General features: G+C 51.4%; 1 protein-coding gene across 3 annotated transcripts; it reads left to right on the forward strand.

Annotated features, from left to right (window-relative positions):
* The first annotated feature begins 25 nt into the window (after positions 1–25).
* SLC38A5 (solute carrier family 38 member 5) lies at positions 26–14,343 on the forward strand. Of its 3 annotated transcripts, none has more exons than XM_073901848.1 (16): positions 26–301; positions 6,528–6,581; positions 6,674–6,749; positions 7,165–7,280; positions 7,382–7,455; positions 8,063–8,155; positions 8,280–8,358; positions 10,269–10,351; positions 10,652–10,710; positions 10,809–10,946; positions 11,114–11,193; positions 11,814–11,914; positions 12,165–12,280; positions 13,091–13,235; positions 13,330–13,433; positions 13,893–14,343. In XM_073901848.1, the coding sequence occupies exons 2-16, from the start codon at positions 6,529–6,531 to the stop codon at positions 13,992–13,994; spliced, it is 1,419 nt and encodes a 472-aa protein (XP_073757949.1). In that variant the 5' UTR covers positions 26–301; position 6,528; the 3' UTR covers positions 13,995–14,343. The 3 variants fall into 3 exon arrangements, with proteins under 3 accessions (XP_073757949.1, XP_025713419.1, XP_073757950.1); XM_025857634.2 differs by lacking the exon at positions 26–301 and adding an exon at positions 5,031–5,105; XM_073901849.1 differs by lacking the exon at positions 26–301 and adding an exon at positions 6,121–6,153.
* The last annotated feature ends 9,563 nt before the right edge of the window (positions 14,344–23,906 follow it).

Genomic DNA, 23,906 nt, shown 5'->3' on the forward strand with positions numbered 1-23,906 from the left:
CGCACGAGCAGGGGGAAGGGAAAAAGGAGGGGGAGAAGCCGACTCCCCACAAAGCAGGGAGCCCTAGGTGGGGCTCGATCCCAGGACCGCAGGATCAGCCAAAGGCAGACGTTTAACTGACTGAGCCACCCAGGCGCCCCTGAGTTGCTCTTTTAGACAGTGTAGTCAGGGAAGACTTCTCTGAGGAGGTGGCATTTGAGCTGCAACCTAAAGGGAAACGCACCCTAGGAATATTTGGAGGAAGAGCATTCCAGGCACAGGCAACACCAGGTGCAGAGACCCTGAAGTGAGAACAAGCTTGGTGAGTATTCAATGAACTGCAAGGATTGATTCATCATTCCTTAGAAATACTGAGCTTCACTAGGCAGGAATTTTGTTCCGTCTTGTTCGCTGCTGCCTCCCGGCCCTAGAACGGGGCCCGGCACACAGGTGGCATTCAGTAGACCTAAGTTGAATCCACCCTTTTGTTGCTTTGTTCCTTTATTCTTTCCTCGGTGGTGCGTTCTGCATTTATGCGGGGGCCCTGGGAGGTGTAGACAGACGGGCAGAGACAGGAAGAGAAGCACTTCCCGGAGGAGTCCCATAGAGCCGGGGAGGAAGCAAGAGCTGATCAGCAGCGCTCCAGGGCCTTGTGGGGGGCGGTGGGAACACGGCTCCCCTGCGGAGGTGAGCAAGGGTGAGAAAGCAAGGGTTCAAGCCACCTGGCCGCTCGCTGCTCCACAGAGGGGAGGGGGTGCCAGGCATTGGGGGCCCATGTTCACCCTGTGGGATGCTTCCCACGTCCTGTTTTCTTGCCTCTCACAAAGAGGATGTTTAAATTTTTTGCAAAGCAACTTGCTTCCTCCAGCAGGGCTGGAGGACTTGGGGGACGGGATCCAGGCTCTGAACTCCCCAGGCTTTTCCCGAAGTAGGGTGTCGGCCTGCAGCTCCCACCCGGCACCCCACTGAGTGTAAAGGTGTCCTCCCTCAGCCTCCTGAGGAGGTCAAGGCGCGGGGAGCTGCCAGGCCAGCTCTGTACCGCGGAGGGCATCTTACCGGGGGAGGGAAAGACGGGGGTGGTCCAGGTGCAGGGGACCAGACACAGACTCAAAAAGCCTTGCTGCCCGGGGGCTGCTTTGAGGGACGGAAGAGTCTCTCAGTGGGGAGCCTGCATGAAAGGAGAGATTAGAATCCTAAATGGAGCCCAGTGGGGGGTTGCTTTCACAGGCGGAGAAGAATTCATTAATTCCTTTCACAAATATGTTATTGAGCAATTATGGTGGGTCAGGCATTGTTCTAAGTGCTTTACCTGTATTAATTCATTCAGTCTTCCCAGGGCCCTAAGAGTTCGATGTTATTCTGCCCCGGGGGAAGTGGAGACCCCGAGGTTTCAGAACTTGCCCCAGGCCACACAGCTAGTAAGTGAGAGAGCTGGGAAAGCTCACGCTGTTAACTGCTTGGCTCTGTGGCTCCCTCCCCTGAAGGCTGCTGAGCAGTGACCTGTTTTGATGGAAAGCAGGGATCTGCTTATAAGAACCCACAGGAACCCAAACCGACTTCTAATAGACTCGATCGCAATCCCAAATGTCACACAAGAGTCTGCTTTACCGAACCCACAAAAGCCTTAAATGACCCCGCGAAAGGACCTTAACTTCGATGAACTAACAAAGCCTTCTTATCCCTGGCACAGACTCAAGGCCTCGGTCAAGCTTAAAGACATCTGTTCCTTCTAAAGCAAGCTGCCCTCCCTCCGCAGCCAGATTTCACTTTCCCTTTGTTTTTCCTCCTACCAGCATATGTTGAACACTTGCCGTTTGCCCTGAAACTTAGCTAAGTTATGGGGCGCGGGGCTGGATGAGGGTTTGTCCCTCCCCTAGAAGAGGTCACTTGGCAGAAATAAAGATAAAAATGATGATAATAGGACACTTGATACGTGGCATTTATTGAGCACCTGCTGTGTGCCTGATGGCCCGGCCCTGGGCAATGTTGGAGGGTCTAAGAAGGCCCTGGGAGGGCAGGGGCATGAATGATCAGGGCAGGAAACTGCTGCTGGGATGTGGTGAGTAGGGGCATCTGTTTTTTTGTCCAGGGTACACTAGTTCTTTGGACAGGACGCTTCATCTTTTCTTGAAATCTAGCCACCTGCCTCCCCTCCTCCCCCCCTCCCCACCCCCCCCCCGCCCCCCAACACACATACCATAGCCATGTAGGCCAAGGCCTCTGCCGACAGGTGTCTCTTTCCCTGGCTGGTCTGTAACACAGATGTGTAATGGCTCTGGGCGGCGTGGTGGGGGGGGAGGTGAAATATGAGAGGAGAGAGACAGCAGAATAGGCTGGGATAGACAAGGGAAGTGTGTGTGTGTGTGTGTGTGTGTGTGTGTGTGTGTGTTTGGATATCCTCAGTGTATCTCATCTGCCTGTACATGTTCTCAGCCACAAACACACACATGTGAGCTCCACCCATACCTTCCTGTGTAGCTTACCTGGTTGTATCTTGTATCTGTGACTGCCTGGCCAACTCGTGTGTTTCACCTGTGGCAACCGTGTGCCTTGCTGCGGTCTGCTTCTGCAGTTCATCTACATGGGGCTGGGTGTGTGTGTCCCTGGGGTGTTTATGTGTCTCCTTTGTAATGCTCATGGGTGCTGAGTGTGTTTATGTGTCTCGCCCGGACGTGCGTGTCTCCTGTGTCTGTGTGTCTTCTCTGCCGCCATATTTGTGTCTGGTTGTGGTGAGTGACTGTGTGCGCGCGCCCTATGGGTGTTTCTCTTGGGGCCACTGTATGTGTCCTATCTGGTTCCTTTGTTTCCTCTTCATGTTCCTTTGAGATGTAGTTTCTGGATTTCCTCTTCATCCCAACAGTTCAGTGTCCTCTCTGCATCCCTGCTTTCCCTGTCCACGCACCTGTAGTTATTGTGAATTTAGAACGCGCTCCCTGCACGTTTCTTCTGACTTGATTTACGAACGGCTGTCTGTGTTCATGGCTGTGTGCGGCCGTCTGCGTGACCGGGATGGTGTGTGGGTGTGTGACGGCAGCTTCTCTGTATGGTCGTGCCTGCCCGTGAATGCCCCTCTCTGTGACGAGAGAGCCCTGTGTGGTCACCCGGGGTCACGAGTTCACATGTGAGTTCCCATGCACAGAGGTATCATCATAGAGCCTGAATCTGGACATGGGCCTTCAGGATTGTCTGAAGCTGGAATCATCCATACGAGAGACAATGTCCGCCCACCCCCCCCACCACCCCCGCACCCCCCGTCTGATGTTGTCACCTGTGTGAAGTCCTATCTGTGTGCTCCCTGGGGTAGGGCTGCCAAGTCTGTGCATGATGATATCTGTGAGTCTGGAGTGGCTGGAAATCAGCGTGGGCCTGCCCTGTGTCCATGTGTGGGTGATGATACCCTGTCGTGGGAGGTCATTTGGTGCAGCTGTGAGCATGTGACAGTACCAAGGCCTGGGCGCCCCAGGTGCAGTCTCTGTGTGTTCATCTGTCAGCCTATATTCTCTGTGTGCGGCTGTGGGTCTGTGCGCAAGCGCGCACTTCTGCGGGCGGTGGTGGGTCAGCCTCCGATTCTGAGCCCTGGATGGGGTTGTGATCCCTGAGCGCGCAGGAGGCTCTCTCCTGCTGGGGGGAAGTAAACGCCCCGTCCCTTACCCTCCTCCGACTGACTGCGGGTAGGGTGGGGGCATCTGGGCCAGCTTTGAAGCCCCAGCCAGCCCCTGGCCTTTCCGGGAATTCTCTGCTCCCCGTGGGCGGGGGGGGGGGGGGGTGGGGGTGTGTGGGCAGGAGGGTGAAGAGACCCGGACAGAGGCCTCTTGTCCACCGGGACCTCAAGCAGCCTGGTGGAAGCTGGGCCTGGACCCCAAGTCCAATCCGCCTGACTCTGTGCAGGAGACACATGCCTTGCCTGGGACAGACATGCCTGTCACATGCTTGGATGGGAGTGAACAGACGGACCCACATATAAGGCAGACACACAGACAGTGGGGCTCCTCGGTTAGGGTGTGGACAGGCCCCACCCAAAGCCTGGGATGGGGTCCAGGACTTTAGGGCGTGCCTTGTTTGCAGACAGTGTAGATCCACACTCCCCACCCAACCACAAATGCCCCCTCCCCCCGCCTCTCTCTGGGGACCCCCAAGATCTAAGGTCCATTTTTGGCTAGGCCAGGCTATCTCTCTCTCTCTCTGAGGTCAGTCTATAGTGGCCTGGCTCTGCCTGTCCCTGTCCCTGTCCCCTTGCTGCTCCCAGGCCTGTCCATCCACCCTGTCTGCCCCTCTGCCTGAATCAGCCTCTCTCGACCTATTGTCATCTGTCCCTCTAGGTGTCTCCCTGACTCAAACACTCCCTCTGTCCCCATGTCTCTCCGGGCTGGTGTGTCTGTTCCCAGCCTCTGGGGATGTGTCTGGCTGCGTCCACCTGTCTATCTTCCAGTTGTCTCTCCTGCATATTCCTGGGCCTGACTGCCTGTTGCCTTCCTCCAGATGCTTCCAGGGGCCTACACCCTGTCTCTGAGGCTGTCTGTGCCCCTCTTTCTCCCTACGACTGCCCCTCTGCCTGTCTATCTATCCTCCACAACACGGCTGTCTTTCTGTCCTCCTGTCGGCTGTCTTCTCCTGCCCGCCTATCTCTATTTTGTGATTGTTTCTCTTAAGATCTCTGTCTCTCCTCTCTGCACCTTTTCCCTCCATCTGTCCCTCCCCGCTGTGTGTCCGATCTCTGCGTCAGCGGCCCCTGCCTGCCTGGCCCTTCTCTCTAGGTGTGGATCTACTCCCTCAATCTTTCTGTCCACCTCCCCCCCTCCCCACTCAAAGCCCCTACACACCTCTGTCTCTCTCCACGTGGGTCCAGGTGAAGGAGAGAAGCGCCCTCCTCCCCCACCCCCTTTCCTCCTCCCAGAGCCAGATGGAGGGAAACTGAATTAAAATTAAAAGTTCTTCCCAGAAAAAAAATAATCCGCGGGCCAGATGCGGCTCGGGCGGCGCTGATTAGCCACCTCGCAAGCGCGGCCGAGCTGATTGGCTACAGGGCGGGGCGGGGGCAGGGTCCGCGGAGGGGGAGCCGCGCCGGCCGTGGGGTCCCAGAGCCCTAGTGAGTTACTGCCGCTTCGGGAGCTGAGAGGAGCAGGGAGGTGAGGAGGGGGCGCTGGCCGGGATGGGGCCCCGGAGACCCCGACGCACGAGTGGGGATCCCGGGAGAGGTTTCCTGGAGGAACCTCCGTGGGGGGGATTCCCTGGAGACCTTTTTAGCGCTAGCGGGGAATTGAATGGGAGGGGGAGTCCTTTTGGTGCCCTGCTCCCAGGAAGTGAATTCAGAAGTGGGCGAGAGTCTCCAGAGAGTGCTCGCGACTGAGGATGGGGCTCCTTGAGAGGCGTCCCCTTCCCGGGAAGGGGATTCGGGGCTTGGGGAGGGGGTTTCCCGGAGGCACTTTTAGCGGTGATGGGCACCTTGCATGGGGGTTTCTGAGATACCGCGCTCCCAGGAAGTGAGCTCTGGTCTGGGGGTTTCTTCGGAGACACTCCATCCAGAAAACCGGGGCTCCAGGCTCGCTTGGGGATTGCAGATCACCCCCACCCCAAGAAACGCATCAGGCCCTGGGAGGGGGCTTTTGATGAAGGTCTCAGAGATAGCTCATCCTCAGGAGGGGAAATTAGGGCTCAGGGCAGGTTCCTGAGACACCCCAAGACCAGGAAGGATCTTAAGTCTGGAAGCGTCTCTAAAGTTACTTCTGCCAGGAGAACGAGTGTTTAAGACTCGACAGCGGTCCCGGAAAAATACTTCTCTAATCCCTAAAAAGGGGATTAAATGGGTATCCCCGGGTCACTTGTATCCTTGGAAGGAGGCTCAGTTTGGGGAATTGTCTCTGGCCTCTAGTGAGGATATTCAGAGTTGTGGCAGAGAGCAATTTGCAGCCTGGGGAGGGGGCTAGGGTCTCCAAGCCCGCGCCCCCCCTTCCCCCCCAACCTCCAGCTCCTTCAACAGGTTGCATCAGCTCCAGGCTCAGGCTCAGGGCCCAGGCTGGGAGGAGGGGGGTAGGGGGCGTTAGGAGGGGTGGGGCAGCCAGGCCGACACGTGTCCCTGTAAGGAGTGAGAGGCTTGGCCAAGCGGTGAGGGTGGAGGGAGGGGGGTGTGTGTGTGGGGGGGGGGGCGGCAAGGAAAGAGGCAGCAAGAGAGACTGAGTGAGTGTGGGGTCTGGGAGGACAGGCTATTCCAGCTCCAGATGGCCATGTCGTCCGCTGTGGGGTCCCTCTCTCTCTCTCCCTTTCTCTCTGTCTCTCTCCCCCCCTCCCCCTCTATTTGTCTCTCGCTGCCCTCTTTTTCTGCTTGTCTGAGTAACTGTTGGCATCTCTCCCCCTCCGGTTCCCTTCTCTGCCTCCCATGTCTTCCTCCGTTGCCTCTCATTGTTGTCTTTGAGTCTCTCCGTTTATCTCCCCATCTCTCTGGTTCTCCATCTGTCTTTGTCTGGCCCCCTAACCCTCTCGATCTAGCTCTCCCCACTTGGTAGCCCCCCTGCCTCATCTCTGACCCCCTGCCCCCATTTCTTGGCCCACAGCATGGAGCTGCAGGACCCAAAGATGAACGGAGCCCTCCCTGCGGATGCTCTGGGGTGAGTCAGGGGCCCAAGGGGACAAGGCCAGGGGTCAGGATTACCCCCTCCCCCCCCCACCCCCCCACCCCGGATTTCTCTGCCCTCTCCAGCTACAGGCAGGAACGCGAAGGCTTCCTGCCCAGCCATCCTCCTGCTCCAGGGAGGAAGCCAATCGAGTTCATGGATGTGAGTGACCTCACAGGATCTGTCCCAGCTGCACCTTGCCCGGCTCCTCTCTTCCCCTCCTGTTCCCTCTTCCCGGGGCTTCCCTGCCTAGCTGTTTCCTGCCCCAGCTGCTCCCCGGTCCCCAGCTGCTCCCCTCCCTAGCTGTTTTGCCTCTGGTGACTGCTGCGCCCTCCCCTGTTCTCCACTTCCAGCTTCTCCCCTCCGAAGTTTCTCCTGGCTCTTCCTTCCTAGCTCTTGCCTTTCCAGCTTCTCCCTGGCTTCAACTCCTTTTCCTTCCTAGCCTCCGTCCTAGGGCCCTTTTTGGGCTTCTCCGCGCCCCAGTCACTTCTCCCCTAGTCTTTCCTGGGCCCCAGCCCTGGTCTCCTTACCTGGTCTCCCTCCCCCTGTGTGCCCGGGCCTGGCTCCTTCCCCACAGTTCGAGGGGAAGACATCGTTTGGAATGTCAGTGTTCAATCTCAGCAACGCCATCATGGGCAGCGGCATCCTGGGACTGGCCTATGCCATGGCCCACACAGGGGTCCTCTTCTTCTTGTGAGTCCTGGGCAGCCGGCGGGCGTGGGGCGGGGCAGGGGTGCTGTGTGGGCCAAGCGGGAGGCCTGGGGGCCAAGTCTGAGCTGGGCCATCTGTCACAGGGCCCTGTTGCTATGCATTGCTCTTCTGTCTTCATACTCCATCCATCTCCTGCTGACCTGTGCTGGCGTTGTAGGTAAGGCCTGGAGCTCAACCCGTATCTTGGACCCCAGACTCTGGACCCAGCCCTCTGACCTGAGACCCTAGACCTTATAACCCAAACCCTAGATTATGAACACACCACACCCCCAGATCTCGGACCCAGGACCCCAGACTCCATCCTCAACTCCCTGGATTCCAGCTCTCAGACTGCACAGTGGCCCTGAGAACTTAACTGGGCTCCCAGATCCCCACCTCCCAATCCTCATCCCTCACCCTCAGTCTGACACCAAACCTCATTTCTCAGACCCTCCCCACACCCAGATTACGACACTCTGCTTCTAACCCCCACTCCTCAGTCTCTAGCTCCCCCTAATTGTGGAAGCCAGCCCCATGACCCCAAGACACCCGCTACCCACCTCCAGCCCCCAACCTTCTCCCTGGTCCCAGATCCCACCTCCCAGGCTCCACCTCAACCCCACCCCGAACTGCTTAACTCTCACCTCCAGCTTCCATCAGTCAGACCCAATTACCCCCAGTCCCAACTCCTCAGCTCCCTGACCCTCGGGCCCACCCCCCACCCCCTCACCCCTGGCCTGGCCTCCTGGACCCACAACCCGTTCCCTCCTGTCTTCCTACCCCAGGGATCCGAGCCTATGAGCAGCTGGGACAGAGGGCTCTGGGGCCCGCGGGGAAGGTAGTGGTGGCTGCGGTGATCTGTCTGCACAATGTTGGGGGTGAGGACTCTGGGAGGTAGGGGATCAGCTTGGGGGAAGAGGGTGGGGTGGGGTGGGCTTCCTCAGGCTGGGCTGGGGGGATGAGGGGGATCCTTCTGCTTATACCTCCCCCCACCTGCACCAGCCATGTCCAGTTACCTGTTCATCATCAAATCCGAACTCCCCCTGGTTATCGGCACCTTCCTGGACATGGACCCCGAGGGGTGAGTGAGCAACACCCCTTGGCTCTGGCCGGCAGGCCATTGAGTCTACCTGTGCAGTCTGCCTGCTCTCTTCAACTCTGTGCCCAGCTGACTCCCAGGTGTTCTGAGACTGTTGGGCAGGCCAGTGGGGTCAGACTGTGATGCTTCTGTTTTGTGAGGCCAACAGCGTGTGTGACCGTTGCTCTATCTAGTAGACCATGGGTTGGTTTTGGTGACTGTTGTTCTGGCTGACTCTATCTGGTAGCTGACTCCGTATGTCCAGTCGACTCTGAGGCTGACCATGTGATTATACACATCAAGTAGACCGAAGCTGTGTGGATTTGGTTCTGGACCGTAGTACTGGAAGACTCTCTGGCCAGCTAGACCACAGCTGGCTACAGCTGTGTCCTGTGTGCTGGGAGTCCGACCATGTGTGTCTGACATTTGCTTACTCTGACTTTTCCCCGTCCAGCGGATTCTGTTTGATTCAGGGTCCCTCAGGCTGGCGAAATCTGTCTGGCTGTCAGTGTGAGCGTGTGGTGTACTGTGGTGCCAACTATGTGTATGTGATTGGCTCTGACTGTATGCGCCAGTGGACTCCCATTTCTGTTTAATTTGGCAGCCATTTTTTTCTGGCAAGTTCCCTCTGGCTGTGTGTGTGTGTGTGTGTGTGTGTGTGTGTGTGTGTGTGATCCTCAACTATGACAATATGTCCTCTGGACTATGGTTCCCACCATGTGTGTTTGACCACTGTTCTGAGTATGCATCTAGTTGACGGTATGTTTGATTTTTTTTTTTAAAGATTTTATTTATTTATTTGACAGAGAGAGAGACAGCGAGAGCAGGAACACAAGCAGAGGGAGAGGGAGAGGGAGAAGCAGGCTTCCCGCGGAGCAGGGAGCCTGATGCGGGGCTTGATCCCAGGACCCTGAGATCATGACCTGAGCCGAAGGCAGACGCTTAACTTACTGAGCCACCCAGGCGCCCCTTGATTTTCCATCCATCTGCTGGCTGAGTCTGTTCAGTTGTTTGTATATGATGGCTGACTCTGTGTATCCTCTTAGGTCTTCGGGTTTGATTCTGAAATTGTTTAGGTAGCTGACCATCTGTGTGACGAGGTGTATCTAATTACTATAATTAGTTCCCAGCGACTATGTGGTCAGTGGTACTTTGTCGGTTTATTTCTGTGTCACTGTGTGTGCGAGATGGTGTGTGAGTGCCTGGAACATAGTAGGCAATTAATACAATTCTTTTGGACAAATGAGCAGTTTTTCAGCCGGTTCTGTATTAACTGTCTTGCCTAGGCACCCCCCTCCAATATCTGTACAGATCCCACTCTTTCTTTGAGCTGGGTCCCAACAAGAGCTGGTTGGTTTTGCCTCATTTCGATCTTTGGTTGTGTGGCCAAGGTGGCCCAGCTACTTGGAGGTGTTCAACACATACCTTGAGCTGTTCAGACAACCACATGTGTGTCTTCCTGACTTCTTGTCTGACTTTGTGCCATTGCCTGATCATCCGACTGTTGTTCGACCCGTCAGACGCACCAGGGTCAGGACTCACTCTGTGTCCGGTACCGTGTGTGGGACTGTGGGAGTCTCACTGATTCGGGGTCCTGTCTGCCCATCTGGTTGTATGTCCGCTTGTGAGTCTGACGGCACAGTTTTGTCCGGCTGTGTGTGTGTGTGTGTGTTCTTAGCTGTGTCCCTTTGACAGGGTTCGACTGACAGTCTGATTATCCATCTGGCTCTTTCTGCCCATCCCGTTGTGCCATTTGTCACTGTGACGGCTTGAATGACTTCTCACAGCTGAGGCGTCGACTCATCTCCCCCGACTGCAGGCAGAAATCCATCTGTTCGGCTGTCTTCTATGAGCGCCTGCCTGACGGTTTTCTTTGGCAGGCAGCTAGTCACTGTGTTTGCCTGTCTCCCCAGGGGCTGGTTCTTGAAGGGAAACCTCCTCATCATCATTGTCAGTGTGTTAATCATCCTGCCACTGGCCCTCATGAGACACTTGGGTAAGAGGCTTCCTGTGTTGGTCATTGGATAGTGGATTCAGAGAAGGGGAGCCAGATTGAGAAAACCCCCATTTTCAAGGGCGGTGACATACCAGGGGAGAGCTTGTGTGAGGTGGGCTTTAACAGATGAATAGGATTTTGCTATGGAGGGGAGGTGGGTCCGGGTAGAAGTAAAAGCTTGTGCAAAAGGGTGGCCTAAGTGGGGTGAGGTAGCCTGAAAGGCCAAACTAGGGTTTGATATTTGCTATACGGGGGGGGGGGTCCCTTGATTTCTGAGGCTCTATGTATTACCCCTTGCAGGCTACCTGGGGTATACCAGTGGTCTCTCTTTGACCTGTATGCTGTTTTTCCTCATTTCGGTGAGTCTGAGGGAGAAGGACATGAAAAAAGCAAAGAAAGAGTTTGGAACATGGGGACGTAGCCTTCCCCGTGACCTCGCTCCCCCACCCTCCCCCAGGTCATCTACAAGAAGTTCCAGCTTGGCTGTGCTGTAGGTCTCAATGAGACAGCAGTGGAGAGCAAGAATCCCCCGGGCCTTCCCATCCAGGGACTCAACAGGAGCTGTGAGGCCCAGATGTTCACCGTGGACTCGCAGGTGGGTGGGCGCGTGCGTGTATAGAGCTTGCACCTCTGGTCCTATCCTGCCCAGAACGGAGCTGGGCATCGGACATCAGGGGGCTTCCATGGTGGGGCCAGGGGGAAGAAGGGTGGGGGAGAGACCCCTGTAGGTTCTAATCTCGGGTATGTGGGCCATTCCCCCAGATGTTCTACACAGTGCCCATAATGGCTTTCGCCTTCGTCTGCCACCCTGAGGTGCTGCCCATCTACACAGAGCTCTGCCGGTGAGTGGGCAGGCAAGTGGGCGTAGGTGGTGCGATCGTCATAATGTCCCACAATCCCTCAAGCAGTCCTGTACTGTGGCTTGATCGTGGCTGGATCATGCCAGGAGAGGGGTTTGAGGTGGCCTTGTCGGGGGGGGGGGGGGGTGCCGGGCAGAGCCTTTTTACTGATTAGGGCTTAAATATTCCGTGCAAGCGTGAATGGGCAGTGTGGGGAGGCAGAAATGATGAGATGGAGGGGGTAGCGTGCATGGATGGGGATGAGGAGGTGGGGGTGGTCAGAGAGAGTGGGGTACAGGTGGACACAACAGGGGGGCAGGGAGGGTATGATGGGGGGACGTGTGGGTGATGAGGTAGGGGCACAGCATGGGGGTCAGATGCGAGGGAGAGGCAGAGGTCGTCAGACAGAGGAGCTAGACAAAGATGGTCATATGCGGTGAGATGGATGGACAGAGGGAGGCTTGGCTAGTCACACGGGGGAAGTAGAGATGGGCATCCCAGTGTGTACCAGCTGGACATCCGCTCTGGAAGAAGGGGACTCTGGAGGGCCCGGGCTCCTTTTGAGGGGCCTACCTCAAGTCCAGGGGTCTGGGCATGACAGTTCCATAACCTCTATGACTCAGGCCCTCCAAGCACAGAATGCAGGCCGTGGCCAACGTGTCCATTGGGGCCATGTTCTGCATGTATGGGCTCACAGCGACCTTTGGATACCTCACCTTCTACAGTGAGTGGGGCTGGGGCCAGGTGGGGGCTGGAGTGGGGACTGGGCAGACTGCTCGGGCAGGAGCCTGAGCTCTTTCCCTCCGTGCCCCGGACCCATCAGTTTCCAAAGAGGGGACACACGTCGCACATGTGGGTTTTGTTGCCGTGTGTGTGTGTGTGTGTGTGTGTGTCTGTGTGTGTGTGTTTCCGGGGCGCTGGTCTCAGTGCTCCCGCCACACCGTGCATCCTGTGTCCCGTGCCCCGCGGCCCAGATAGCGTGGAGGCGGAGATGCTGCACATGTATAGCCAGCAGGACCTGCTCATCCTCTGCGTGCGCCTGGCCGTGCTGCTTGCAGTGACTCTCACTGTGCCGGTTGTGCTGTTCCCTGTACGTGGGGGCGGGGCACGGAGCGGACGGACGTGGGTGGAGGGTGGAGGCACGGGTGTTCGGCTGCGGGGCGGAGGCGGGAGCGGACGGACGGACGGATGGAGGAGGCAGGGATGGACAATAGGGAAGGCAGAGTTGTCAGGTGGACAGAGGAGGCAAAAATTGAGGGTCGGACAGAAAGGGGACATCGGTGGCAGGACAGAGAGAATGAGTGAGGGGAGGGGTAGTCAGCTGGAGGGAGGAGGCACCAGGTGTTGGGCCAGGCCGAAGAGGGAGGCAGGAATAGTCAGGGTAGAGGCGGAGAGAGATGGACAGTCAGAATGAAGAGACAGGGATGGACAGCATCCCTTAGGATGGGTGGAGGCAGAAATAGTGAGGTATAAGAGGGACCAGGCCCTCAGATGCGGGGGGCGGGGAGCGGTGGGATGACTAGACAGGAGGGAGAGAGGTTAGTCAGATGGCGACAGAGGCAGGGATCTCAGACGGAATGGAAGGAAGGACAGGAGGGCGGTCAGACAGGGAGGCAGAGATTCCAGAGCGCGGGTCGAGGCATCGACGGGTGATCAGACAGAAGGAAGAGGCATGGATTGTCAGAAGGGTGGCAAGATGCTCATTTAGAAGGTGGAGGTACAGACGGAAGCTCAGACCAGGTAGACATGTAGATAGTCAGATGGAGGGAGGATCAGGGACCTCACGTGGGGTGGAGGCACAGATGGATGCTCAGAGGGTGGAGTTCAAGCCAGATGACCACACGGAGGGGGGCAGCAGCTCTTGGGCCCTGACTGGTGTCCTACCCTACTCTGACCGCAGATCCGCCGGGCCCTGCAGCAGCTGCTCTTCCCAAGCAGGGACTTCAGCTGGCCACGACATGTGGCCATTGCCCTGATCCTGCTTGTCTTGGTCAATGTTCTTGTCATTTGCGTGCCGACCATCCGGGATATCTTTGGGGTTATTGGTTAGTACCCCCAGCCCCAGTCCCAGACGCCACCTAATAGGGGCCCTATACTCCAAACTTACATTGATTTCTGTCCCTCCTGCTTGTCCTCCAGGGTCCACCTCAGCCCCCAGCCTCATCTTCATCCTTCCTAGCATCTTCTACCTCCGCATTGTGCCATCTGAGGTGGAGCCCCTGTACTCCTGGCCTAAGATCCAGGTGAGCATTCCAGGGGAGGGCTGGGGAAAGAGGGAGCATTCTGAGGAGGGAGCACCCCAGGATGGCCAGGGATAAAAAGGAACACTGTCACGAGGGGGCTGGGGGAAAGGAGGGCAGGTGGTCTGGAAGAATGAAGGAGATTGTCTTAGGAAGGGGCTGAGCAGACAGAGCACCAGCGGGGTCTGCCAAGACAGAGGGAGCATTCTACAGGCAGATGGAAGGAGTGCTATTAGAAAAGGGTCGGGAGCACTTTCAAGGAGGATAAAGGAGAATACTCTCTGAAGGGTTCTAGAAAGATGGAGAATTCTTAGGAAGGGGCTGGTGTTAAGGCAGGGGAGAGAGCAGGAGGGTCAGGAATGAATGGGGCACTCTAGAGGGGATGGAGGGCTTGAGGAACATTTCCAGGAGTGCTGGTGTGGAGAGCCAACCAGCCCCATCTTCTCTCCCTCTCGTCCACAGGCTCTGTGTTTTGGTCTCCTGGGGGTCCTCTTCATGGCCATCAGTCTAGGCTTTATGTTTGCCAACTGGGCCACAGGCCAGAGCCATGTGTCCGGACACTGACCTTGCCCTGCTCCGCCCTGGGCCCCTGTGCGCATGCATGTTCCCGTGCATGTGGAGGAAGATGGGGCCGCTCTCCAGGTCCCTCAAGCCTGGCGTGTGGAGATGGCTGGTTCCCATTAACATGGCTCTTGGAGGTAGGGGGGCCACAGAGCTTGCGGAGTGGTCCGCTTCCTTCCTCCGCAGGGATGCTGAGCTTGGATCATGGCCCTAAGCCCAACCCAACCCCGCGGGAGGAGACCAGGTCCTTGGGGAATCCCCGCCCAGCCCAGTCCTTTCTGCCTCTCCTGGCAGAAGCTGTTTGTCAGGATCACCCTCGAGCTAAAGGGGAAGAATAAAGATGCTGAATTGCAACTCTGGCCTCAGCCTTCTGATCTCTTTCTAATAAATCTTCCTGGGGGAGCCTGCCTAGGTTCAGACACGGGTAAACTGAAGCCCTGAGCGTAGGATTGAACCGGCTCTCGAATGTTCACTCACGTCTCCACTCCTTCGGTAACTTGCCACCCAACTCATCGTTCTGTTCATTTCCTCACTTGAGAAACATCTACTGAGAGCCTCCTGGGTGCCAGGCACTGTTTTGGGTTCTGGGGTTTCAACAGTGAATCAAGCAGACCATAATCCCTGTAGATGGTGATCTAGCGCAAAAGTAGGCAAACCATGACTCACAGGCCAAAGGCAGCAGTCCGCTGCCTCTTTGTGTGGCCACTGAGCCAAAAATAGTTTGCACATTTCTAACTGACTGGGGAAAAAAAAAATCCAAAAAAGAATAATTTGTGACACTTGAAAATGATGAAATTTAAATTGCAGTGTCTGCATATCTTTTATCGGAACACAATAATGCTTGTTCACTTACATATTGTTTATGGTTCTTCAGTGCTAGCACAGCAGGGCTGAGGAATTGCAACAGAGACCACGTGGCCCACCAAGCCTCAGCTATTTATGATCTGGCCCTTTTCAGAAAAAAATTTGCTGATCCCCGATCTAGTCGAAGAGAGGAAAAGAGATTAATCATTTCTGATAAAGATGAACACCATGAGGGGCACCTGGCTGGCTCAGTTGGTGGAGCATGGGACTCTTGATCCCGGGGTTGTGAGCTCGAGCCCCTTGGGTATAAAGATTACTTGGGTATAAAGATTATAAAAATAAAATTAAAAAAGATATGCACTATGAGGAAAATAAGTGATGTTGAGTGTGGTGTTGGGGTAGCAGGGGGGTCATCAGGGAAGCCTCACAAGCAGACTAGGAGCTGGGTCCTAGATTGGCCAAAAGGAGCGAGTCACATGGTTATTTAGACAGTGTTGCAGGCAGAGGCAGCAGCAAGTGCAAAGGCCCTGAGGTAGGAGCCGGAGCCAGCATGGCCATTTTGTTCTCCCACTGGCAATGTGTATGAGTGCCCATTTCACAACAGCCTGAGTCATGAGACATGGATTCTTGCCAACCTACTAGGTGAAAATAGTATTGCTGTTAAAATTCACATGTATTTCTTTATGGAATAAGTTTTTGGATATTTAAGAGACTTTTCGTTTATCTTCCCAGATAATTTTTAATGCATATGCAGGCCACTATAGATAATCTTTCTCCTCTCCATATTTAGAAATAGGACAGTTGACTGTAGTTGATTCATACTATATGCTCCTTATTTAACTCCTCTTCATTCCTTACTGCCTCTAACTCATCTCAATACTAAATTAAAGTTCAATAAGCCTGCTTTTAAAGAACAAGGCTAACTTGAAATTCCAGTACCTGGCCTTACAAATGCAAGTGTTCATATTTAACACCCACAAGAAGAGGTTATCCTCTCAACAGGGTTTCTGACAGAGCGAAGTCTAATTTCATCTTTTTTTAAAAAATGGGTTATGTTTAAGAATTGTTTACCATGCCCAAGTCTAAAAATTTTACATTTTCGGGATGCCTGGGTGGCTCAGTCGGTTAAGCGTCTGCCTTCGGCTCAGGTCATGGTCCCAGGGTCCTGGGATCGAGTCCCGCGTCGGGCTCCCTGCTCAGCTGGGAGCCTGCTTCTTCCTTTGCCTGCCGCTCCCCCTCTTGTGCTCTCTCTCTCTCTGACATGTAAATAAATAAAATCTTTTAAAAAATTTTACATTTTCATTTAAATCTATGATCCATTTGAATTAATTTTTGTATAAGGTATGAAGTTTAGGTGGATGCTTTTTTTTTTTCTTTGCCTACAGATACCCAATTGCTCCAGCACTATTTCTGAAGACAACTCTTACTCCACTGAATTACTTTTGTATTATTTTCTTTTTCTTTTTTAAGTAAGCTCTGTGCCCAACATGGGGCTCCAACTCAGGACCCCGAGATTAAGAGTTGCATATTCTACCAGCTGAGCCAGCCAGGCACCCCTTTGCTTTTGTATTCTGTAAAAATTCAGTGTGGGACTATTTCTGGGTTTTCTATTTTGTTCCATTGATCTATGTGTCTATTTTTCCCCCAATATCACAACCTTGATTCCTGTAGCTATGTAAGTATTGCAATTCAGTAGGCAATTCCTCCCGTTTTACTTTTTTTTTCAAAATTGTTTTGGCTAGGGGCACCTGGGTGGCTCAGTCAGTTAAGTGTCTGCCTTTGGCTCAGGTCACGATCCCGGGGTCCTGGGATCAAGCCCCATGTCGGGCTCCCTGTTCGGCAGGAAGCCTGCTTCTCCCTCTCCCTGCCGCTTCCCCTGCTTGTACTCTCTCTCTGTCAAATAAATAAAGAAAATCTTCAGAAAAATTGTTTTAGGTATTCTAGTTTGTTTGCCCTTCCATATAAGTTTTCTTTTTTTTTTAAAGATTTTATTTATTTATTTGACAGAGAGATACACAGTGAGAGAGGGGACAGGAGCAGGGAGAGTGGGAGAGGAAGAAGCAGGCTTCCTGCAGAGCAGGGAGCCCGATGCGGGGCTCGATCCCAGGACCCCGGGATCCTGACCCGAGCCGAAGAAAGACACTCAAAGACTGAGCCACCCAGGCGCCCCATCCCTTCCATATAAGTTTTAGAATAATCTTGTTTACAATATTGCTGGGTTTGGGGGCACCTGGCAGCCTCAGTCGGTAGAGCGTATGACTTTTTTTATTGAGGTATAATTGACATATTAGTTTTTGGATGTACAACATAATGATTTGATATTTGTATACATTGTGAAATCATCACCGCAATAAGTCTAGTTAAACATCTGTCACCATACACAGTTACAAAAATTTTTTCTTATGGTGAGAGCTTTTAAGATTACTGTCTTAGCAACTTACAAATATACAATATAGTATTATTAACTATTGTCACCATGCTGTACACTACATCCCAGGACTTAGTTTATAATTAAAAATTTTTTGAAAACTAAAGAATAATAGGGTGTTTTCTTTTAAGCAATATATATATTTTTAAAGATTTTATTTATTTATTCATGAGAGAGAGGCAGAGGGAGAAGCAGGCTCCCAAGGAGCAGGGAGCCCGATGCGGGACTCAATCCCAGGACTCCGGGATCATGACCTGAGCCGAAGGCAGATGCTTAACCATCTGAGCCACCCAGGTGCCCTAAGCAATATATTTTTTTAAGATTTTATTTATTTATTAGAGAGAGAGAGCACAAGCAGGGTGAGCCGCAGAGGGAGAGGTGAAGCAGGCTTCCCGCCGAGCAGGGAGCCCGATGCAGGACTCGATCCCAGGACCCTGAGATCATGACCGGCGCTGAAGGCAGATTCTTAACCGGCTGAGCCACCCAGGCGTCCCACTAATAGGGTGTTTTGCTCTAACGAATAGTGAAATGTACTTTAAAATCATGGTAAGGGGGCTGGAAGAGTGTGGTAGGCAGAATAAGTGCCCCCCACCAAAGGTGTTCTCATCCTAATCCCTGGAACCTGTGAATATGTTGTTACATGGGAAAGGGAATTGAAGTTGCAGGTGGAGTTAAGGTAGCTAAACCTTAAAATAGCTTCTCCTGGATTATCTGGGTAGATCCAATGTCATCACAACCCCCTGTAAGTGGAAGAGGGTCTGAGAAAGAGATGTGAGGATGGGAGCAGGGTCAGAGAGATGTTATGTGTTGGTTTTGAGGATGGAAGAAAGGGGGCCATGAACCAAGGAATGTGGGCAGCTTCTAGAGACCAAAAGGCGAGGAAAGAGTTTCTCCTCTAGAGCCTCCAGGAAGGAACATAACTTGCAAACACCTTGATTTTAATCCAGTGAGACTTGTTTTGGATTTCTGACCTACAGAACTGTAAGATAATAAATTTGTGGGTTTTAAGTTTTCATTTATTTAAGTAATGTGTATACCCAACGTGGGGCTTGAACTCATGACCCTGAGATCAAAAGTAACGTGCTCTTCCAACTGAGTCAGTCAGGTGCCCCCAAATCTGTGTTTTAAGCCACCAAGAATGTGGTAATTTGTTATAAGAGGGATAGAAAACGAATACACACAGAAACAGATCAATTAGTGAAACAAAATAGAAGGATGAGAAACATACTGATCTATATACAAAACTTCAGCATGTATTTCCAAATGGTGGGCAAAAGATGGATTGTATACCAAATGATGGTTTGACAGGTGTCTATCCACTTGGAAAAAATAAAGATTAAAATCTTACCTTATACCACATAAGATAATAAAGTGGTTTAAATGTGAAAATGTAAATTCATAAAGCACTAGAAGAACATCTAGGAAATATTATAATGAATCTTGAGGTGGCCTAGGCATTTCTCGGCATTACACCAAGGCTGTGAGCAATAAATCTGATATATTTAAAGACATAAAACTTAAAAGACTCATCGAGTCAAAAGCCACCATATACAACCATTTGAGAAGGTAAATTTGAGGGAAAATGTTGAAACACTGTAAGGGAGGAAAAAATACTTTCCTTCCACCCTTCTGGGTTTTTGGCTGGAGCTCTGTAACAAAAGACAGATTCATAAGAAAAAAACAAATAGAAGGCTATTAATATGTGTCTCATATATCGATGGCAGAGACTCAGGGATGAGTATCTCAAGGGATGGCTAGAGCTTGGGTTTATATAGCAATTTGGGCTAAAACAGGAAAAAGGAGGTTTGGGCTTCTGGGGTGGGGAGGCAAGTTATGGGGAAGTGACCTGGGGAGGTGTGGTAAACAAGGATAAGGTTTGTTGTGCAGATTTAGGTCACAGCTTTCTCTATTGATCAGAGTTTCTTGTGATTTAGTCTTCCTTCCCTTCCTAGTACAGAGAGGGGGCAGACACCCTTACAAATGGAAATTTCCTTTATAAATGTAAATTTCCCTTACAAGAGGATAACATCTACTGTTTCCAGAGCTTCTCCAGTCTGCTGTTTCTCAAAATAATCAGCTCAAAGTCACTGATATGCCAAAGAGGCATATTTTGTTTGGGGCGGCATATTCTGGTCTCCTACAATATGCAACAAATTAAAAGTAACTATCCCTAATATATAATGAAGCTTTTGCAGATCAATAAGAGAAACTGGAGTAACTCAATGAAAAAAAATGTCCAAGCAATGGCATTATTTCACATTACACTACAAAGGATTAAGAAGTAGATAATATGAGGGGCGCCTGGGTGGCTCAGTTGTTAAGCGTCTGCCTTCCGCTCAGGTCATGATCCCAGGGTCCTGGAATCGAGCCCCGCCTCAGGCTCCTGCTCAGCAGAAAGCCTGCTTCTCCCTCTCCCACTCCCCCTGCTTGTGTTCCTGCTCTCGCTGTGTCTCTCTCTGTCAAATAAATAAATAAATACATAAATAAATAAATAAATAAATAAATAAATCTTTAAAAAAAAAAAAGTAGATAGTATGAAAGAAATAAAGGAAATGGAGGATGGATCCCAGAAGTTTCAACATTCATCTAGTAGGAGTTCCAAACAGAATAGAAGAGTGGAGAGAAGGCAAGACTTGAAGAAATAATGTTCTAGAATTTTCTTTTCTTTCTTTCTTTTTTTTTTAAGATTTTATTTATTTAGTTGACAGAGAGACATAGCGAGAGCAGGAACACAAGCAGGGGGAGTGGGAGAGGGAGAAGCAGGCTTCCCGCCGAGCAGGGAGCCCGATGCTGGGCTAGATCCCAGGATCCTGGGATCATGACCTGAGCCGAAGGCAGACGCTTAACGACTGAGCCACCCAGGCGCCCTGTTCTAGAATTTTCTGAGCTGAAAAAAAGACATGAATCTTCAAACTGAAAAGAACCACTAAATTCTAAGCATGATTCACACACACACACACACACACACACACACACACACACACACACTGCCCCCCACCCACCCACAACCTAGAAATAAAATTTCTAGGTTAAAGATAAAACCCTAAAGGATAAGAAGAAAATCCTGAAAGGTCCCAGAGAGAAAAGAGAGAAGAAAGAATACAGAGAAGTTCTTTAAAGAGCTGATGAGAAATAATTTTGAACCTGTATTTCTGTATCCAGCCAAGATAATCCAGATGAAAGGAAAAATATTTCAGAAAATTCATCACATACCTACCCCTTCTGAAAAGATTATTAGGGTATATGATCCAGCAGAAGAAAAAATGGATTAAGGAGCAACAATAATTGGGTTCTAATAAGCAATGGGGAGGGGAAAAATAGCCTTCATGGAAAGGTCTAAATAAGTTTTGATTGTAAATTTTAAAAATCACAATCTTGAATTGAAATTCCAGCTAATATAAACATGGGAGATGAGGGCAGGGACAGGAAAGAAAAGAGAAGTTCTTCTGTTGTTTAAGGGATGAATGTGGATGCTAATTAATGGTAGACCAGTAGAATAGCTAAGAGCACTTGCCTTTCAGAGGATGAACTCTGGAGCCAGACTGCATGGGTTCGAATTCTGACTCCTCAGTTTACTAGCCGTGTGACCTTGTGTAAGTCACATAGTCTTCCTGTGCCTCAGTCTACTTAAGAGTAAACTGGGGATAGTTATTAAACTCATTGGGCGGCTATGATGATTAAATGAGTTAATATATGTAAAGTACTTAGAATAGCACCTGTCATGTGGTAAGCACTATATATATTCAGTTATAGTTGTTGTTGCTGTTAAGTAATGACTTAAGATGTCTGTTAACCGCTAAGGGCATAGGGGTGCCTGGGTGGCTCAGTGGTTAAGCTTCTGCCTTCAAGCTCAGGTCATGGTCCCAGGGTCCTGGGGTCGAGCCCTGCATAGGGCTCCCTGCTCGGCAGGAGGCCTGCTTCTCTGTCTCCCGCTCTCCCTGCTTGTGTTCCCTCTCTCACTGTGTCTTTCTCTGTCAAATAACTAAATAAAAATCTTTTAAAAAAAATGTAAGGGCATATCTAGCTCTAGATGAAGATGGTGAACCAGCAATAGCTGTTGGCTTCCTTCCCCAAACCCAACCCTGCAGAAGCCACAGAAGAGATGAGGAGGTGGTTAGGTTTCAGAACAGTTCCCAGCAACAAAACTCTTAATGGTTTGGTCCCCAGTGGAGGATGAGATGGCCCAGAGTGGGAAAAGGTCAGAGGCCACAGATGGAGGGTAAGGCTTTCTAACTATGTCATTTTGTCTCCTTATATTTTCTGGAAGGCTCATCACCTGTCTTGTAAACACCACAGAGCAAAAAAGTGGCAGCAGTGGCTCAGTGCCAGTCTGAGGTGGCATGGTCACATTGAGGCATAGTGGGGTGGGAAAGCTCATAGAAAATGTGCCGATAGGCTGGCCAGTAATTAGGCATTCTTCCCATCACCCTCTGGGCTAAGGAACTACAACAAATGACACCCCCGGCCCTGAAGCCTCTCCACATTCTCCTGTGGTGCTAAGGCAGAGGTCCTGGAAGCATCTTTGGGGAGTCACAGGCTGGGGAGGGGAAAGAAGGATTGGTTGAGCCCAGAGGGCAGCTCTAGAAGTTCTCTACCCTAAGACATGCCAACCTCCAAACCCTCAAACTCACAAGGAGTGTCCAGGCTACACATCTTCCCAGGAAGTTATACAGAACTGTTACCCGAGGGGCACCTGGGTGGCTCAGTCGGTTGAGTGTCTGCCTTCGGCTCGGGTCAGGATCCCGGGATCCTGGGATCGGGGGCGCCATGTTGGGGCCCTGCTCAGTGGAGAGTCTGCTTCTCCCTCTCCCTCTGCCCCTTCCCCCATCCTCATGTTCTCTCTCTCTAATAAATAAATAAAATCTTAAAAAAAAAGAACTGTTACCTGAAAATAGGTTTGCTTTTTAGTAGGAGTCAAGCCAAAAGACAAAACCAAGCCAACGAATAGGAAAAGGAAGGGTTTTACTTGCAGCAGGTAAAGGAGAACACCTGAAATATTTCCCAAAGCAGACTCCCTGAACAGCAGAGCCATGTTAGTTTTAAGCTAAGAGTGCATGAATATTTATGAAGGGGCTTGCACAATGGGGAATACAGCATGGAAGTGGGGCAAAAGTCATCTTAAGGTCAGGTGGTGAATGGGCCCAGGTCAAAGTCATGGGGGCCCTGCAAGGGCCAGCATCATTGGGTCTCTGGCTCCAGATGGTCCAGTATCTGAGTGCTTAAAGGGGTTTAGATCCTAAAGATAACTCAGTGTGTGTCAGGTTGATGTGGGGAACAAAGGCAAAAGAAATACAGAAAAAAAGTAAACTTCCTACAGCTTGCAGTCCATTGACAATACTTGGGACAGGCAGAGTGACCTTCCTCAGTGACTGCTTCAATGTTAATGTGTTGCTAGAGGCAAAAGGCAGACTTAGCTTGACTTTAGCCAGACCTCCAGGATCCTGCAAGTCTTCTTTAACATATAAAAATCCCTTTGGAAACTTCATCTCTGCCGCCACCCCGTTCCTGCCCAAGATCTATGTTAGCCATCATCCTCCAAACACATGGCCCACTGATATACATCTGAAGGGTCTCAGGACTAAGGTGGTACTAGACAGTAGTAAATGACCTTATCTTCAACAGCTAACCCCTCAAAGTCCTGGAAACCTTGCTTCCAAATTCCTTAGAGACTATCGCAAACTCCCTCCCCACTTGAAAGTATATAATCAGTCACCCCATCACGACCCCGGTGCCGCTCCTTCTGCCCACGGGTCCTGTCCTGTGCGCTAATAAAACCACTATTTTTTTTTTGCATTGAAGACATCTCAAGAATTCTTTCTTGACCATTCGCTCCTGGACCCCAACATTTCACATCAAGGTCAGTCTTCAGTTTTGAATATGATTAGGTTATCTCCTGGCCTGATAGTGACTGTTCTTACGTTTTTTTACAAAATGGCTGGGGGCCTAAAATAACTTTTCTTATGTCAAGAAAGCTACGTCTGTCTGTCGGTCTTTCTTTTTCTGGGGACCCCAACCCTTTCTGCTTACAGAACTATTGGCAGGGGCGCCTGGGTGGCTCAGTTGGTTAAGCGACTGCCTTCGGCTCAGGTCATGATCCCGGAGTCCCGGGATCGAGTCCCACATCGGGCTCCCTGCTCGGCAGGGAGTCTGCTCCTCCCTCTGACCCTCTTCCCTCTCGTGCTCTCTATCTCTCATTCTCTCTCTCTCAAATAAATAAATAAAATCTTAAAAAAAAAAGAACTATTGGCAATACTGGATATTAACTGCTCAAACAAATAATTCAGTGGGATAGGTTGGATATTAAAACAGATGCATTTGAAAAGGCAAGAAAAGTGATCAGGAATTGATAGAGATGGAATAAATGAAAGAAAAGCTAATTAATAGGGAGGATAGAAATATAAGTGTCAAAACCCATCTAATAGTAGCCTCTTAAGGAGGGAATGCCTAAAATAATAATGAGTGAGAAGATCTCAGTCTTAGACAACTTCAGATTTTATGGGATCATAGGTGCTGAGCAGAATAGATAAGACACGCACATATATACACTCCCCTTGACACAGTGAAATGTCAGATTATGAAAGATAACGAAAAATGATTATTTTTTTTAAAGATTTTTATTTGTAATTTCTACACCCAACGTGGGGCTCGAACTCACAACCCCGAGGTCAAGTGTCACACGCTTC

This window comes from Callorhinus ursinus, unplaced genomic scaffold, assembly GCF_003265705.2.
Source record: "Callorhinus ursinus isolate GAN/ISIS: 27379988/994484 unplaced genomic scaffold, GSC_fseal_2.0 scaffold16, whole genome shotgun sequence".
Taxonomy (NCBI): Eukaryota; Metazoa; Chordata; class Mammalia; order Carnivora; family Otariidae; genus Callorhinus; species Callorhinus ursinus.